This window comes from Rhinolophus sinicus, linkage group LG01 (assembly GCF_036562045.2).
Source record: "Rhinolophus sinicus isolate RSC01 linkage group LG01, ASM3656204v1, whole genome shotgun sequence".
Taxonomy (NCBI): Eukaryota; Metazoa; Chordata; class Mammalia; order Chiroptera; family Rhinolophidae; genus Rhinolophus; species Rhinolophus sinicus.
The window spans coordinates 48,051,815-48,068,607 of record NC_133751.1 but is presented as its reverse complement, the minus strand read 5'-3'; the positions used below and the strand labels follow the sequence as shown (position 1 = coordinate 48,068,607).

At 54.1% G+C, this 16,793-nt stretch overlaps 1 protein-coding gene across 11 annotated transcripts; it reads right to left on the bottom strand.

Annotated features, from left to right (window-relative positions):
• Positions 1-51: 51 nt before the first annotated feature.
• On the bottom strand, positions 52-12,536 carry VWA5B2 (von Willebrand factor A domain containing 5B2). 11 transcript variants are annotated; one of them, XM_074328789.1, is made up of 20 exons: positions 12,060-12,306; positions 11,013-11,157; positions 10,764-10,934; positions 8,694-8,913; positions 8,357-8,514; positions 7,676-7,807; positions 7,317-7,441; positions 6,763-6,918; positions 6,175-6,285; positions 5,886-6,094; positions 5,680-5,791; positions 4,998-5,183; positions 3,959-4,130; positions 3,553-3,866; positions 2,835-3,024; positions 2,378-2,734; positions 1,448-1,585; positions 1,276-1,359; positions 976-1,196; positions 52-890 (listed from the first exon to the last, which is right to left on the bottom strand). In XM_074328789.1, exons 2-20 carry the CDS (start codon positions 11,149-11,151, stop codon positions 342-344), a joined length of 3,744 nt encoding a protein of 1,247 aa, XP_074184890.1. In that variant the 5' UTR covers positions 11,152-11,157; positions 12,060-12,306; the 3' UTR covers positions 52-341. The 11 variants fall into 11 exon arrangements, 10 of the variants coding, with proteins under 10 accessions (XP_074184890.1, XP_074184894.1, XP_019591337.2 ...); XM_074328793.1 differs by having other exon boundaries at positions 8,682-8,913; positions 11,013-11,125; positions 12,060-12,263; XM_019735778.2 differs by having other exon boundaries at positions 8,682-8,913; positions 11,013-12,505.
• Between the last annotated feature and the right edge of the window lie 4,257 nt (positions 12,537-16,793).

The window sequence follows — 16,793 nt, the reverse complement described above, 5'->3', positions numbered from 1 at the left end:
AGGTGCCTGGACCAAGCGTGAGGGGTGTGCACACAACAGATAAAGAACATATTCCGGCAGTCCTAAGAGGCACTTTATTGCATAGGGTTCAGGGACTGTGGCTCTCTCCCTTTCCTGCACTGCATAGAGCTCAGAGGGGAACAGGCAGGGGGTGGGGGTGGGAGGAGCAGGAGAGAGCACACGCAGGCACTTTCTGTGGGGGCAAGAGGATTCTGGGAAGGGGACGGGAAGCAGTGAGGAGCAGGCTGTCACCAACCTACCCCTTCCCAGCACCGAGAAGCCGGCCCTGGGTGGCAGTGACTTGAGTGTTTTGGGGGCGCCGGCCCGAGCAATGGGCAACCTCACATGTTTGCTGGGCTGTAACACAACAGGTGCAGCTGCAGGTTCTGATCCCAGTGGCGCAGCAGCAGGAAGAGGCCCCGGGCCGCAGCCTTGAGGGCAGCCAGGTCGAGGCCGTCAGGCAAGTGCTGTGCCTGCAGCCAACAGTCGGCCTTAGCTGCTGCGAGTTCCCACTCGCCAAAGGCGGCGGCACAGCGGTGCTCCAGCCACGCGAGTGCCACGGCTGTGGCCCAGGTTCGGCCCCGCAGGTCGGCCCCAACCGGCCCTTCTGCTCCCTCCGAGGCCTCGGTGTCTGAGCCCCGCCCACTGTCCACCTGGCCGGGACCCTCGGAGCCTGAGCTGGGGGACGGGCTGCAGGAAGCTGTGGCACTGTCGCCCTGGCCAACACCAGGGCCCAGAAGAGCCCAGGGAGATGAGGCTGAAGTCGGGCTGAGGCTGGCGCGGTGCGCAGCAAAGGGGGAGGCGCGGCACAGTCGCTCCTGGGGGATGCGCACCGCTGTGCAGAAGGGCGCGTCCAGGCGGAAGGAGCCGGGTGCCTCTTGCAATCGCACCTGAGGAGAGAGGAGGTGGGGGGAGAAGCGAGCTGAGATAGCGCCCCGGCCTGGCAACGCCACCCTCCACCTCCCGAGTCCTCACCAAGGGCAGGTAGTCGTGGTCGCTTCCTTCACTGTTGTGGTCACTAATCTGGCCTGTGTTAGGGCCTCTGGCCTTCCGAAAGCCCAGGCTAAGCCTAGAGGAAGGCTGGGGGGGCAGACGATGAGAACCTCCGGTGGGGGCTGCAGGGTCCCACAAAGCAGACTTGCAGTTGCCATTTTGGTCTGCGTCCGAGCTGCCTGCCAGGGAGCCTCCCTGAAGTCCTGCAATGGAGCTAGTCAGTGCCAGTGGTGGTCGCTAAGCTCAGTTGCTCCTTGCCACTTCCCCCAATTTGAGTGTTACCTTTAGAGTGGGCAACTGTGGTCAGAGGAGCTGCATCTAGATGGCCCCGAGAAGCAGAAGGGGTACCTGGGGACTCGGCTGGTTCTGCAGGGGCACAGAAGATGGTTTGTACAAGAGGGTGGCCAGTAAGGTGAGGGCCAGCACCTGAGAGGTGATCAGGGAGGGACCCTACCTGAGCTCCGCACCTGCAGGGCTGTGGGCAGGACCTCCCTAGTGGTAGCGTCCACAGCTACAGGGCAGGTGAAGCAGGAGGGGGCAGAGCTGACCTTGCTTGTCTGAATGGCTCGCAGCCAGGACCTGCGGGCATGGCCTGTACAACCATGGAGCAGTATGCTGAACAGGAGGGGGTGCACTCCCATCGCCCACCCTCTAGAGAGCTTCCTAGAAAAAAATCTCAGTGTTCCCCATAGCTTCTCCCTCTGTCCACTTTTGAACAGAATGGAGTCTTTCTCAGGGTCAGGACTAGCTCAGACTCCCCAACTTTGACAAGAAGTGGTTAGGCAGAACCCCTCAACTCATAGCAAGGCTAGGCCCCCTAGCCACCCAGAAATTCAACATTCTGGACACCATGAAGGAACCATGACTGGTGCCTGTTCCATCCACTCACTTCAGCACAGCCAATACAACTTTCTGTGATGACGGAAATGCTTTATGGATCTGCAGGATCCAATACAGTAGCCACTAGTCACATGTGACTAGTAAGCACTTGAAGTGTGGCCAGTGCAACTGATGAACTGAAATTTTAGCTGTATTTGATTTTAATAGTCTTCTATTAAAATAGACTTTTAAAAATGTTATGGGCATTGTGCATCATTACAAGATCACATTTTCCTGTCGGCGGCTAAGAAGCGTGCCAATTTTGGGTCCCATGTTTGCAACGGCACATAACCTGTGCTGTGCATCTTTAATAAAACCTCATTACCCCTTTCATTTTATTATCCCTCTTTTCCCCATTGCCCTGCTTAATATTTTTTTTATTGTCAATGTGGGTGAACCACCTAAAATTGTGACTATGTGCGGTACAGAGTGACCCAGCACACCCCCCTCTGCCATTGCCCCATTCAGGCTCCATGGGCGCTGAGCGGGCCCACCAGCGACTTACCCCAGTCAGCCATGGTCTCAGCGCCTCCTCGGAGAGCCAGCTGCTCATTGTCGCGGACCACAGAGGCTGCTGTCAGCCGATGGAGGGCTTGGTCCCAAGCACCTTCTCTTTCAGGGAGTGATGCAGGCAGGGAGCCATCATTCTCAGACCCCCATAGTGTCTCTAGCCCAACACCCACCTCCCAGCACACAGGCTGCTCCCCACAAAGGGCCCGGATCACCACATGGCAGCGTGGAGGCTGGGGAGGTAGCGGCATTGCTGGGGAGCCCAATTCCCTGTCGGGGGGCACAGCCGTGAACAAGAAGGGTGGTTCCATCAACATGTCCCAGTCCATGGGGGCTGGGGAGAGCAGGTTTCCTGAGGAGACAATGGCAGGACAGGGCAAGTGTGGTGCCCCGGGCCCCACCTCCGCAAGGCCTGCTTGGTGTCAGAATCCAGCTCCCTATCCAACCTTTACCTGAGTCATCCAGGCCTGGTCCCAGCTGCTGCCCTGGCTCAGGGCCTGACCCATCTGGTGCTGCACCCAAAGAGGGGTGCCGGGGGCGGCCATGGACTGGGTTCACCTGGCCTGGGGGTGATGAGAGGCTTCGGCCAGCCAGAGCTGCTCTGCGTTGACGGCCCAGCACCTCAGCACTTAAGGCCCCAGGCTGCATGAGACAAGTGGGGTCCACTGGTCAAGGAATGTAGAGCTCCTGGCCATCACACACACACACACACACACACACACACACACACACACACTGGTCACATGACATTTTGTCTGAAACCCTAAATGGCTGCTCACCACCCTTAGAAGAAAGGCTAGGCTCCTTAGGGCTTCTGGTCTCCTTCCTAGAGGCGTTTCTCTCCACACCCTATTTCTCACTTAAGGTTGTTGCTTGTCTGTTTTGTTCATGTAGTCTCCCCCTTTGCCTGGCTCACTTCTCCTTATTCTTCCAGGTAGGGCCCTGGCTTTCCTGACACCCTCAGACAGGGTTAGTCACTTTGACTCTGAGCCCCCATAACACCATGCCCTGTGCTCATCACTGAATGTCGGGTGGCATCTTCACTATACATTTCTCCATCTCGCTCTTCAGCTAGAGCGAATAGTAACCACTGCACAGTGTGTGGCAGACAGCAGATGGTCAGCAAATGTTTGCTGGATACATGGTAAACGGATGTGGACTGAATCTCACCTTGACTGGAGCCAGTGGGGGTGGAGGCAGCGGGCAGGACCGGGAGCCTGCAGGTTCTCCCCAAGCCAGGCTTCGGCAGCCTTGCTGAGAAGGGGGATCCAGGGGAGCACTGCCTTCAGGGGAGCCAGGGCCCTGGGAGCCGGGGGACTCACTGCTGCCTGTGGAGCCTGGGCCTGGCTCAGGGCTGGCAGAGCAGTGGGTGAGCACATACTGCTCCCGGATATACGAGGACTGGAAGATGCGGCGCCATATGGCTGTGTCGGAAGAGGGGTTGGGTCCAGGGTCTGTGACGGGGTCAGTCAGAGCATCCGTACCTGATGGAGGGAGGAGAATGGACCCCAGGCCTGGCTTCTCCCACTGCCCATTCCTCCTCCGGCACAGACACACACATGCACACAACACTTACTCCGCTCTGAGTCCCCCGCAGCCCAGGGGTTGGACAGCTCTCCTGTCACAGTGCCTGTTCCCAGTGGCTCTGAGGTGCCAGTGGGCTCAGTGCCAGGGCTGGTGGCAGATGGCACCTCCTCTGGGGATGGGAACACAGAGCCACCCAAGCTCTGCCAGCCAGGCTCTTGGCCCTAGAGAGGGATAGTCACTGGGGGGGAAACCTGATTGTAGTTATATGCTACCTCTTTCCCAACAGGATTTAAGATGGCTAACTGCAAGAGGCAATAAAGTTAATAAACCAGAAATGAAAGCCCAGTACTAAGTAAAGAGGAAGCACCCATGCTAACTGTAGGGTTAATAGAGCTAGTGCAGCTGAGCTTCAGGTTTGGCCCTGAGCTTCCTGGCAACCAGGCAACAAGGCAAATAGTCCATTATAGAGAGAGCTCTCGTGATCAAAAAGGAGGAAGCATGCTTAGTTCTTCTGGAGAAAGAAAGCTTTTCATAATAAAAACAACTCTCATTTCTCAGACTCCTACTATGTGTCAAGTATCCTACCAGGAGCATATACATTATGACCTCTAATTACAACCCTGTGAAAAAAATCAGTATGAGGAAATGGGCTCGGAGAAGTTAAGTTTGACTCGCCCAGAATCAAACGGCTAGTATATGGCAGAACTGGGATCTGAGATTTCATCTAGACTCTGCTCCCTCTGTTCCTGAATGTTTCAGGAAATAATTGGATAGTGCTTTTTGTAGGGCACTGTGTGAAATAATGAGCAAGTTTTGACAAAAGCTCACAGCAAATGCTGGAGCTATTTTCTGTGTCTTTGTACTTTAGTGCACTTTGGCAAAAGCCAAGGGCAACACACTACAGAACAACTCAGTAGAAGACCTCATGATGGGGCAAGCTGCAGTCACCCTGGGTGGCCCAGTGTGGTCTCTGAGGAGGCTTGGGGGTAGCAGGAGAGTTTAGCACAGGAAATGAAAGAAGGGTTTGGAAGAGATTCTGGGGCTTCAGCTATTCCAGGCCCACCTCCCAAACCCCAGCCCAGGCCTACCCCAGGGGGGCGGGACCGGAAGCCATCCACCCTGAAGAGTGAGCAGTAACCCAGCAGCTGGTCCCCAGGGTAGAGTGCTGGGATCTCCCGGGGGGTCAGCAGTGCCTCCACTGCATCAGGCACAAACCAGTCCACAGAGATGTCACTCAAAGCAGGCTCCAGTGCCTTCCGCAGAGCCTGTACCAGCTGTGAGGAACGATCAGAGAGAGGCCATAGGAGAGAAAGAGGTGTCACACAGCTCAGAGTGGGAAGACTGCTCTTCCCCTGATGCCATCTGCCCAGCCTCTGGCTGAGGGGAGCAGGAAAAGGCTGGGTCAGGCGAAGGAGTGGGGATAGCAAAAAGCGAGGGGACTGAGTGTTCAGTCCTCAGGGCTTGGTCTGTCTCCTAGCCTGAGCTGTGCCACATGGATGAGGCACAATTTATCAGAGATATGACTCAGTACCAGGACACAACTGGGGGGTGATCAGAGCTGTGCCCCCCCCCCACTTTAGCCTCCTGAAGCACCCCACAGCAGCACCAGCAGCTCCTCCCATTTGGCTTCTCAAGGGAGAGTAGGGATTGAAATGGGGGAGAAGTCTTGGTCTGGGTGCCAGGAGACCCCATGACTTAATTGGGTTCTGTTTCAGACTGTAACTTGGGAGGACTTCCAGGGATGGAAAACAGGCCTGGGCTCAAGCTCACCATGGGCTGCAGCCTCTCCCCAGGCCTCAGGAAGTAGGCCTGGCCCCTGCTGAGGGCAGACAGACCCTGGAGCAGCTGGTGGCAGGCAGGCCCTAGCCCAAAGGAGAAGCACCTGATGAAGGAAGGGAAGCAGCTGTGACCTTCAGAAGAAGCCTCTTGGGGGGGGGGGGGTCAATCTCAGACACCAGTCTCTCCACACCCCATACCTGGCTGCCCCCCTGTGCCACCTCATCAGCTCCAGAGTTTGGTGGGTCGTGGCAGCCATGGGTGAGGCAGCAGTGAGCAGGAACAGCTGCCGAGGGTGGGCCCTGTGCTGGGGCTGCCTCATGGCCCAGTCCAGCGCAGCCAGCACATCTGGGGGACCGCCCGCAGCCTGCAGAGTCTCGACATTCTCACAGATCAACTGCACAGTGTCCTGGAGAGAAAAGGAACAGGCTGGGCCACGCTGGGCTACAATATCTCCACTAGACCTTCACGTCCCTGGGCCACACTCACATCACTGCAAAGCCGGCTCGCAGGGAAGAAGGGCTGCACTGATGTGCCAACTATCGCCACGTTGATGAGCGTCTGGGACGGGAGTGACTTCACTGCCAAAACAATGGCGTCCTAGGGAGAGCAGGGAGGGCAGCGTGAGGCAGGCCTATGGGCCTTGGTACAGAGGAAGGAACAGCAGATCGATTGCCTGCCTTCTCCAGGCCATGTGTAAAATGAAGGTCTGGATCAAGTAATCTAGGAGAAGCCGTGTGTGTGTGTGTGTGTGTGTGTGTGTGTGTGTGTGTGTGTGTGTGGTGTGTGTGAGAGACTGTGTGTGAGAAACTCTGTGAGTGAGAACCTGGGGCTGTAGCGAGATTCTGAGTGTGTATGAGAGACATTTGTGCATATTACTCTGGAAGTATATATGGTACTTGGGTTTGGATTAGGTGTGACTTAATATAACTTTATGTATGAGAGAGGCTCTTGGAATCTGGGAGAGACGTGTCTGTGTGAGTATGAGAAAGAATGTGTGTGTGCGCACGCTGCAGCCCACCTCAGACCGCTGCCCCACCCACCCCCTGGTCCTGCCCACACTGTGCCCCCACAGGCCTTGTGTGCTACACTGCTGCCATCCAACAGGAAAAGGAACTCCCGGGTCGCTGTGCCCAGGTGTCCAGGCTTGGAACTCAGGTCCGGGCAGAAGCTTAGCACCAGCACCGGGTTCAGCAGGATGTCCTTGTGGAAGCGTCGCTGCAGGAACCACACCTGAACATGGGATCCCAGAGTCATTCTGGGCCAGTCTTCGTGTAACACCAACCTGACTGGCAGCAGGAACCAGCCCTGGACACTTTTTCTATCTACTTCACCCAGAAGAGGCATTTTTGCAGTCATTTGAATAAAGGCGAGAGTAGAGGCAGGTCACTGTCCTCTGCCTGTGTCAGACTTAGCCCCCATTCTCTAAGACACATCCCAGGGAGCTGTACGTGGGCCCTCCTGTGACAATACGCACCAGCCCTCTCAGATGGTGGTGGCACCATTGAGAGGTCTTACTGGGACCAGAGGCACCTCACCCGTCCCAACGTGAGTCTGCTCGCCTGTTCCTCACACACAAATGCAGCCAGCAGTCAGGCCAGGGACCCGGTCATGTCCCCAGGCAGCTATACCTGCCGGTCCCCATCACTGTCCCTTCGCTGTAGCCTCTGGAAATCCCGGCGGGCCCTAATCCGGGCCTCATATTCTGCTGAGCTCAGGCTGCCAGCCTCCAGCATTAGGTGCGGCTGGTGGGGCTCTGGGGAGGAGGGGACACAGCTGTCAGGGAAATCCCCGTCTCTGGACCCCAACTATCCAACCCCACTGTTCCGGGAAGACCTTGCAGGTCTGACCTCCCTGTACCACCGGGCCCACCCTCACAGATGACTTGTCCACCTGGCTTGGGGTCCAGAAATCTATGCTTGAAAACAATGCTACCCAGGTGGTCCTGAAGCAGGTTAGAGCTGGCCCACTGTGCTCCCCAGTCTCTCACCACTAGGGTGCAGCAGGATCTCCAAGGCCCTGTCGCAGTGGTGACCCTCGGCCAGGGTGACACAGATGGTGGCTGCAGAGCTGGCGTGAGGGGGTGCGTCTGCCCGCAGAGCATGAGAGGGGCTCTCCAGGCCTGAGGGACATAGACGCAAGGAAGGGTGATGATCTCCGCACCCCCAAGTCAGTACGAAGAGCATAAACATCACCTTCCCAAATCACAGTATATGGGGGTGGGGTGGAGGTGGGGGGCAAGGATCATAACTGATTTAGCTCTGTTCTCAGAGCCTGATCTATAAGGTTGAATGGAAAAGGGGGGGTTGGCCTGCTTCCATGGGCTGGAAGGCAGATTCCCAGCTCTGTTCCTGGCTGGTCAAAGAGTTATACATCCACCAATTACTGATTTAGCATCATTCCCCACCTCTTGCACAAGGAAACACCATTTCATCACCTGGACCGGTCTCATTATAAGCCTCTCTCCTCCCACTGGTAAGTAGAGTGGGACATAAATAAATGACACTGACAAACCTAGGGGCGTGTATTATGTAGAAGCAGCTGGAGGACGCTCCTACTGTGAGATGGGAGGTTCCTAAGTCTTAGGCCCCTGTCTTCTTTTCATCTTGTGCTCCTCCCACCCCCAGCCCTGAATTATTTCCCAGTCAGCTATACTGGGCGGGGCACCCACCTGCCAGCAGGCATGGCCCAGTCACCAGCATCTCGAAGGAGAAGGTGTATGGGGCAGGGCAGCGGGCAGGGCCTAAGAACACATCCGGAGGAGCAGCTGGCTCCTCCCAGGCCAACCCTTCCTCCTGAGGGCTGCCCACCCCGAAGCAGCTGGTAGGGCTGGAAGGGAGCATGAGGAGAGTCACCGGGCCACTACCAAGGGCCCTAGCCCCTCTGGCTGACTGGCTCCAGCTTTTCTCCACCCTGCCCATCCCCTGGGAACCCTGCCAAAGCCCCCTCACCCGCACTAGACCCAGAGAAGCCGAGGGAGGGACGAAGAGAATCACCATAGGCCCAACCTGTCGTCACAGAGCCCCGGAGATCTGGGGGGGCCTGGTGGACCTGACGGGGCCAGCGGGGTGAGCACCGAGGGCAGAGCCACACGCAGCACCCCATCAGGCCTTGAGGGCAGCTCCTGGCTGCTGCACAGGGTCACTGTCATGGTGCCGGCCGCGGCGATGAGGCCGGTGGGCAGCACGAGTGTGGACCGGGCCTGGGCCAGATCCAAGACAAGATGACCTACGATGAGTGAGAAAAGGGGTCAGACGGGGCTGGAAGCAGAAGAGATAGGGAAAATGGGGTGGGGGCAGGCATCAAGTCAGGGGAGTCTTGACAAGGGGGACTTTGTGTGGTTGGAGAGACAAACGATGACACAGAATGGGATAGGAGATAAATGACAGTAGGAAGAGAAGCAGATGGTGAAAGGACCTGGCTGTCATCAGGAAAGGGAGCAGTGACAACACTGCTAATGGAGGGTTGAGGAAAACAGGGCATGTCCATACCACCCCAAAACCCTGGACCCATACCCTCTGCTCCTCTTTCCCTGTCTGCACCTATCCAGTCAATCCTTGGGTGTCATCTTTGTAAAGGACCTTCCCTTGTGGACTGACATCTCCCAAAGCCTGGGCAACCCCTGCTCACAAATTCCCTGCTCATGAATAGTTAGGGGTTCCCCATTGCCTACGAGGAGTGGCTCTAGAATTTTCTACCCAAGAGGAGTTTAGGAGCAGTAATCTGCTGGGACGCTGACTAGAGACCACAAAGCTGCATTTGCGTAACAAGCACACCATTTTACTTAGATCACAGGTTTAACTGGGAACGGATGGAGTTGTGGGGGTCACCACTGCTGTTAAAGGAAAAATGGCCAGATGTGTACAGTGGCAGTCAAGGCCCTACATGGTCTGGCTCCAGCGTACTTTTACAGCCCTACTTTACCTCACTTTCTCACAATAAAGAGTGGATAATCACTTATCCATTCTTTTGAGAAATACTTGCTGAATAAATGAAGGCAAGAAAAAGATGGAAGGAAAGAAGGAAGGTAAGAAGAAAGAAAAGGGCTTCCTCCTCAGCCAGCTGAGGCTTGGGGATAGCCTGCTACAATGGCAAGAGCACAGTTTGAGTCTTGGCGCCATAGCTTCTAACTCTGTCCTTTGGTAACTCTCTTGTTTTGAGGAACCTCAGTTTCCTCATCCATAAAATGGGGGTCATAATGACAATATCTCAAAAGTCATGGTGAGGAATAAATGAGATAATATATGCAAAGCATCCAACACCTAAGAGACCACTGCTGTTATTTTCATCACCTATAAAAGAGGAAAGGAGAACAATACTTGCATTACATCCCTCTCTGGATTCAAATGAGGTAATACCAGTGACTGGGCTTTGTCAAATGTAAATCACTATAAAAATAAAGTATTTTATTACCGTCATCAAGTACAATTTACTTCCAAACCTTCGCTTACACCATTGTCTCTGCCTGGGGTGTCTTTCACCTCCTCACCACTTCACCACATCCTACCCTTTCTTTCAGTCAAATGCTGGCTCAACTTCCTTCTGGAACATTCCTCACTCTGGCCTTTAACTACCTACTGGGCTTATGCCAACTCTCGACACAGCTGGATTCTGTTCCTCTTCTCACCTCCATGGTAAATCCCATGTGCAGGAATCAAATGAATGTACAAATAAATAAATGAAAGAAAGAAGTACAAGCCACAAGACCTAGCACAGGGGTGGGATTCATCCTCACCCAGCACTCACTGAGCCCCTTTGTAGTGTGAGGCTGGGACCTGGAGGTGACCAAAACCATGTTCCAGGCTCAGGAGCTAATGCTCCAAAGGGGAAAACAGACGTGTGACTGCCTGCCTGCTGTGTCTGCCTCCCTGGCTGAAAACCTCGGGTCAGGCCTCAGTCACAGTCCCCCAGCACCTGGCGTGCACGTCAGGTGCCTAGTTCACAACTGTTGAATAAAGGGATGAATCAATGAATGAAAAAACAAAATCAGTGACTGGAGGGAGGAGGGGCGAGACACAGGAACCAGAGTGCGGCTGGTTTTGCGGTGGTGGTGTGGTGGGGAGGCGTCCTGGACTCACCCTGCGCACAGCGGCGGGGCGTCGAAGCCCCCAACCCGGGACCTAGCGCGCGGCAGCAAGCCGCCTGCGAGCGGCGCCGGCTCTGCAGCTGGAAGGAGACGCGCCGACCCGCCGCCTCCGCCTGGAAGCCCGATACCACTTCGGCCTCGGCCAGCGGGTACACAAACACGCCTGGGGCAGAGGGCACAGGCGGTGTCGGACCTCGTCGGCACCCACTCCCTACCACCTCGCGCCCCTGCCAGGCCTCACCGTCCACCGGCTGTGGCTGCGGGTTGTGGTAGGTGAGCCGGGCCCGCAGGCTGAGGCACGGTCCGTTGGCGCAGGCCCGAACCCAAGAGTCCGTGAGGGTCAGCGGCGTCCAGCTGGAGGGGCAATACAGGCCGGGCATGGTGCCCTAGGGGAGGGTGGTCGATGAAAGGCTGCGCAGGTTGAGCCCAGGGCAGCCCACCTACTCTGGGGAAAGCCCACTGGGAGAATCTAACTCTGGCTGGAGGACCGGACCTGCAGGGGGCGCAAGGCTGATCCCAGGTTCAGGCCGCGCGGACTGGCGGCGAGGGGAAGGAGGGAAGAAAGCAGGGAAGGTGGGGGGGATGGCGAGACCTGCATCCTCTCCCGTTACCTGGGAAGCCAGGGCGGCGCTCAGCTCCCGGCAGCGCGGGGACCCGGGAAGAGGAGGGTTAATGATTAACTGGCGCTCGGGGCGCCCAGCAGTCCCGCTGCCGGCTCCAAGACGGGCGCGCGCGGGGGGTGGGGGCGGAGTGTCACAGCTGTTCCATCACCCGCTCCCGGGCCTCACCGCCACCCCCGTACCTGTCGGCCCCCCGGGGCTCCCCGCGGCTCCCAGCTGTCGGAGGTAGCGCGGGTGGAGAGATGGAAGATGCTCTGGGTGGGGAGCAAGGGTTTAAAGGGCCAGTGTCCTCCTGGGTGCCCCTAGCCCAGCAAGGAACAGCAGGGGTGGGGTGGGATGGGGAGCCAAAGGGCTGCATCTTTCTCCCGCGCCTCATCTGACCCGGGCCCTGAGACTGGCTGCAGGCCTGAGTGGAGGGGGTTGGGTTGGGAAGAACGAGATAGAGAAGCGAAAGGAGGGGGTCTTTTGGAGACAAGACAGGGAGAATTGTTGGGGTAGGGGGAGTCCGTGAGATCCGTCCAGGGTACCTCTCCCTACCCTGGCAGAGCTCATTTGGGAGTGGGGGACCGCTGCAGCCGCCGCCGCCGCCCCACAAAGCCGAGCTGTCAGGCGATGCTGCTGGCTGGATCTAGGGATTGTTCCCTCCCCGCGGGCAGCCCCAGCCTCACCGTCGCCTCCTCTGCGGAGTTCTGGGCGCCACGACGGGACCACGGTGTGTGATGCCGCCTCTGCGCCCGGGGCAGCACTCAGTTGCGGCACCTGCAGGGCGCCCACTCAGGACTCCGGCTGTGAGCGCTCTGAGTCCACGCAGGGGCGTCGGCCCTGCGGCTGCGAGTCCCACCCCCGTTCTGAAAGGCCGCCCCTCTGGCCCGCTTCGGCCCCGCCCGCCGATGCGGCGGGACTAAGGCGCCCCACTCTCCCAGCCCGCTCCCACTTCGGGCGCGGTACCGCCTCCACGCCAGTCCTGGCCCCTGCAGCCAGACAGGGCACCGCAGTGCAGGGACCGCGTCTCTGCCGCCGCACAGCCCCCCATCAATGCGGGACCGAAGCTTCCGAGGCCCCACCCTTTTTGTCCTTCAGGAAGTGAGGCGTCCTGCACAAGTAGCAGAGCTGCTCTGTCTGCAGCCCCCCAGCACTGCAGCGACCCAAAATTTCCCACTATCACCACCCCGCACCCCAGGCCTGGCTAGGCTTCCCATCACTGCAGTGACCCTTCCACATCACTGCAGCGAACCCCAGCGCCCTATCACCGTTGGACACCCCACGCCTCAAGAAGCCAGTCCCCTTCCTTTGCAAAGTGCTCCTTCTCACTGCAGAAACCTTCCCCATCACTGCAGGTATCTTCAGCTGTGTGATCACTTCCATGACCACTCACTCCAAGCAGGGCTCCCCTTCACGGCAGCGACTTCCGCTCACCACGAGCAGCCAGCCTTATCCCTGCAGTGCCATCTCCCCACTTTTTCTGGGAGTGGGGAGGATCAACCCCTCAGACTTTGACTCCCTGTACTTCAGTTGTCCACCACCTCCGAAGTGAGGCCTTCCAGCCTGCAGAACCTTCTCGTGGCTAACCCTCATCTTAGCAGTGAACCCCCCACCCCATCTCATCACTGCAGCACCCCTAGGAGAAAACAGCTCTGCCTGTAAACAGGTCCCTTGATATTGGCAGAATTTTTATGCGGCTTGACAATGCTATGCTGCAAAAGATTAGAGAAGTCTAAAACCTCTCCCCTGAGCCCTGAGGGAGAGTCTGGGAGCCCTGGGGAAGTGACCATGTTGGGGCGGGGGTCACCTATGCAAGTTTTCTTGCAGAGGCCACACTCAGATTCTGCAAAATGAGCTTGAGGAGAGCTGAGGGGGTGCAGCAAGTTGGGAGTGGGCTCTCAAGCCAGACTTAGGTTCTCACCTCCCCCCACTTACTCTGGCCTGATTCCAGTCACCAGCATCATACTGGCCCAGGGGAATTCCCTGCCTCCTTTAGCACCTGAGCCCTCAACCACAATCCTTTCTCTTGCTCAAACCACTTACCATGGTAGCCTTAGCTTGGCCTTTCCCCAAGGAACTTCATGGGTGGAAATGCACAAAGATACTACAGAAAGCATAGACACCATTACAATGGTCCAGCCTACAGGGAGCTCCAGTTGGGTTCTACCCCTTTCCACACTATCTGAGCCATGGTTCCATTGACACCTTTCCTCCTTTCTCTGCTGAACCTTCCCCCAGCCTCATTCTGGTTGAACATCCTGGTACAGGCTTGGGGAGAAACAGTAGATAGTGAGTGGGCGGATGGCTCCTCCGGGTGCTCCAGGTCTCCAGGCAGGAGGCCAGATCCAGAGGGCTCCATGGAAGTCCAGACAGTGGCCACTTCCCCATGGTGTTTTGTGCTCTGCCCCTTCTGCAAATGAACCAAGAGCTACACCTGGCCCTTAGGCGGAATAAGATGTTACAGGGAGCAGTCATTAAGGGGCCTCAAATACATGTAAATGAAAAAAGAGGTCCTTGTCTTCGTCCTGAGGAGAGGTTGGATGTACAACAGTGTCCCGGGAAGATGGAATTCCTGTCAAAGACTAGACGACACACTGTTAGAAGCCAAGCTTTGCTGGGAAGCTGGACCAGCCCTGAGATTCTGCTGGAAAGGCTGTCTTAGCTGAGGCAGATAGAGGGAGAGAAAAGTCTGCAGCTCCAGCTCAACAAGAGGTCTCTGAGGCCCAGCCGGGAGGCATTCTGGTAGTAGGGCTGCAGCATGGCAGGCAGCTGAGGACAGGAAGAGACAGCTCATCTCCACAGAGCCCCAAATCAAGTTCCAGGAGGCCAAGGAGATCCTAAGCGGGGCTAAAGAATGGCATGAGTTTGGGTGCTCTGCTATATGCCAGGCTTAGGGGAAGGGGTGGGCGGTATGGAGTTAAAAAGGCATAGCCTCTGTCTTGCAAGGCTCATACTTTAGTGAAAAAAGCAGATACATAGTTACAGTAGATTAAGATAAGTACTGCGTTACAGAGATATACTGGATATTATTAAAGCTTTTTACAGGGAGCTTTCAGGAGGGGCACTTAACCTGGTTGTGGTGGTCGGGGTACAGTCAACAATTATACAATAAATTTTTAAACTTGTTTGGAAATAATTTCAAAGCTTAGCAAAAGTTGCAAGAATAGCATTTTGGGGGAACCATTTGAAAATAGGTTGTACACATTATGCGTCTTTACCCATAAATACTTCAGTGTGTATTTCTTAAGAACAAGATTGATACATAGCCACAGAATAGTTGTCAAATTCTGGAAACTTAACATTGAAGCAATGCTATTATCTAAACTACAGTCAATATTCCAATTTTCTTAATCATTGCCAAAATGTTCTTCATAGATATCTTCCCTCCCCCATCCAACCCAGGATCATACATTACATTTAGTTGAGAGTTCTCTTTATAGTTTTCTTGTATCAGAAATAGGTTCTCATTCTTTTTGTCTTTCATAATACTAGCATTTTCGAAGAACACTGGCCAGTTGTTCTGTAGAATGTCCCTTAATTTGGGTTTGTCTGTTGTTTCCTCATAATTAGATTCAGAATATTCACTTGGCACATATCACATAAGTGATATATCCTTCTCACTATATCACATCAGGATATCCATGGCAGTTACTATTTCTGGTGATGTTAACTTTGATTAGTGGATTAAGGTAGTGTATTAGGGTTCTCCAGAAAAACAAAGCCAATAGATTATGTGTGTGTGTGTGTGTGTGTGTGTGTGTCTTTATGTTATTTATTTATTACAAGGAATTGGCTCACCCAGTTATGGAGGCCGGCAAGTTCAAATTCGCAGTGTGGGCTAGCAGGCTGGAGACCCAGGAGAGTCCATGGTACAGATGAAATCCGAAGGAAGTCTGCTAGAGAACCCCCTTGCTGGAGAGGCTGATTTTTTAATTCCAGTCAGGCCTCAACTGATTAAATGAGGCCCACCTACATTATAGAGAACATTCTACTTAATTACAGTTCACCAGTTTAAATGTTAATCTCATCCAAAACTACCCTCCAAGTTGACATAGGAAATGAACTATCACAGATAGGGTTGCCAGGTTTTTCCACTATGATGCTACTATTTTTCTTTTTTGTAGTTAAATAAGTACTTTTGTGGGGAGATAGTTTGAGTCTATATAACTATTCCAATCTTCATCAAAATCTCACCTACAAGTTTTAGCATCCATTAATGTCCCAATTAATATTTTATGTCAGAATTATTGACATAATTTATATACAATAAAATTCACCATTTTTTATTGTGGCAAAATACAGATAAATACAATTTACCTTTTGTTATATAGTACATTCACAATGTTGTGCAACCATCACTACTACCTAGTTCTAGAACATTTTCATCACCCCAAAAAGAAACCCATAACCAGGGCCGGCCCGGTGGCTCAGGGGGTTAGAGCTCCATGCTCGTTAGGCTGCCGGTTCGATTCCCACATGGGCCAGTGGGCTCTCAACCACAAGGTTGCTGGTTCAACTCCTCGAGTCCTGCAAGGGATGGTGGGCTGTGCCCCCTGCAACTAGAAAACGGCAACTGGACCTGGAGCTGAGCTGCGCCCTCCACAACTAAGACTGAAAGGACAACAACTTGAAGCTGAACAGCACCACAACTGAGATTGAAAGGACAACAACTTGACTTGGAAAAAAGTCCTGGAAGAACACACTGTTCCCCAATACAGTCCTCTTCCCCTCCCCGCCCCCAAAAAAAAGAAAAAAAAAAGGAAACCGATAACCATTTAAAAGTCACTTTCCATTCCCCCATTCTCTCAGTCCTTGGAAACTAATAAGCTTTTTGTCTCTATAGACTAATGTGCTTTTTGTCTCTATAGACTTCCCTATTCTGCATATTTCATACACATGAAATAATACAACATGTGGCCTTTTGTGTCTGGCTTCTTTCAGTTAGCATAATGTTTTCAAGGTTCATCCATGTTGTAGCATGTGTCAGTACTTTTTTCCTTTTTATGGCAGAATAATATGCCATTGTATGGATAGACTACTTTTGTTATCCATTCATTAGTTTATGAACATTTGAGGTTTTTTCACCTTTTGTCTATTGTGAATAGTGCTGCTATGAGACTTCATGTACAAATTTTTGTTTCAACATCTATTTTCAATTATTTTGGGTACATACCCAGGAGTGGATTTGCTAGGTCATATGGTAATTCTATGTTTAACTTATTGAGGTTTTCCATACCAGCTGAATAATTTTATATTCCTACCAGCAGCATACAAGGGTTCCAGTTTTTCTACATCTTGCCAATAGAAATCAAAACCTCAGTTTATACTTATACTTTATACTTTTGGTGTCATTTTAAGAACTCTTCACTAAGTCTTAGGTCCTGAAGATTTTCTCATATATTAGTTTATAAAAGTTTTAT

Excerpts from the sequence above, each read along its gene's own strand:
- VWA5B2 (XM_019735778.2), bottom strand. The coding sequence starts at position 11,151 with ATGCCCGGCCTGTATTGCCCCTCCAGCTGGACGCCGCTGACCCTCACG. Across the intron at positions 8,914-10,763 it reads GCCCCGCCGCTGTGCGCAGG|GTCATCTTGTCTTGGATCTG; the intron begins GTGAGTCCAGGA and ends CACTCATCGTAG. Across the intron at positions 6,286-6,762 it reads GCAGCAGTGTAGCACACAAG|GACGCCATTGTTTTGGCAGT; the intron begins GCCTGTGGGGGC and ends TGCTCTCCCTAG.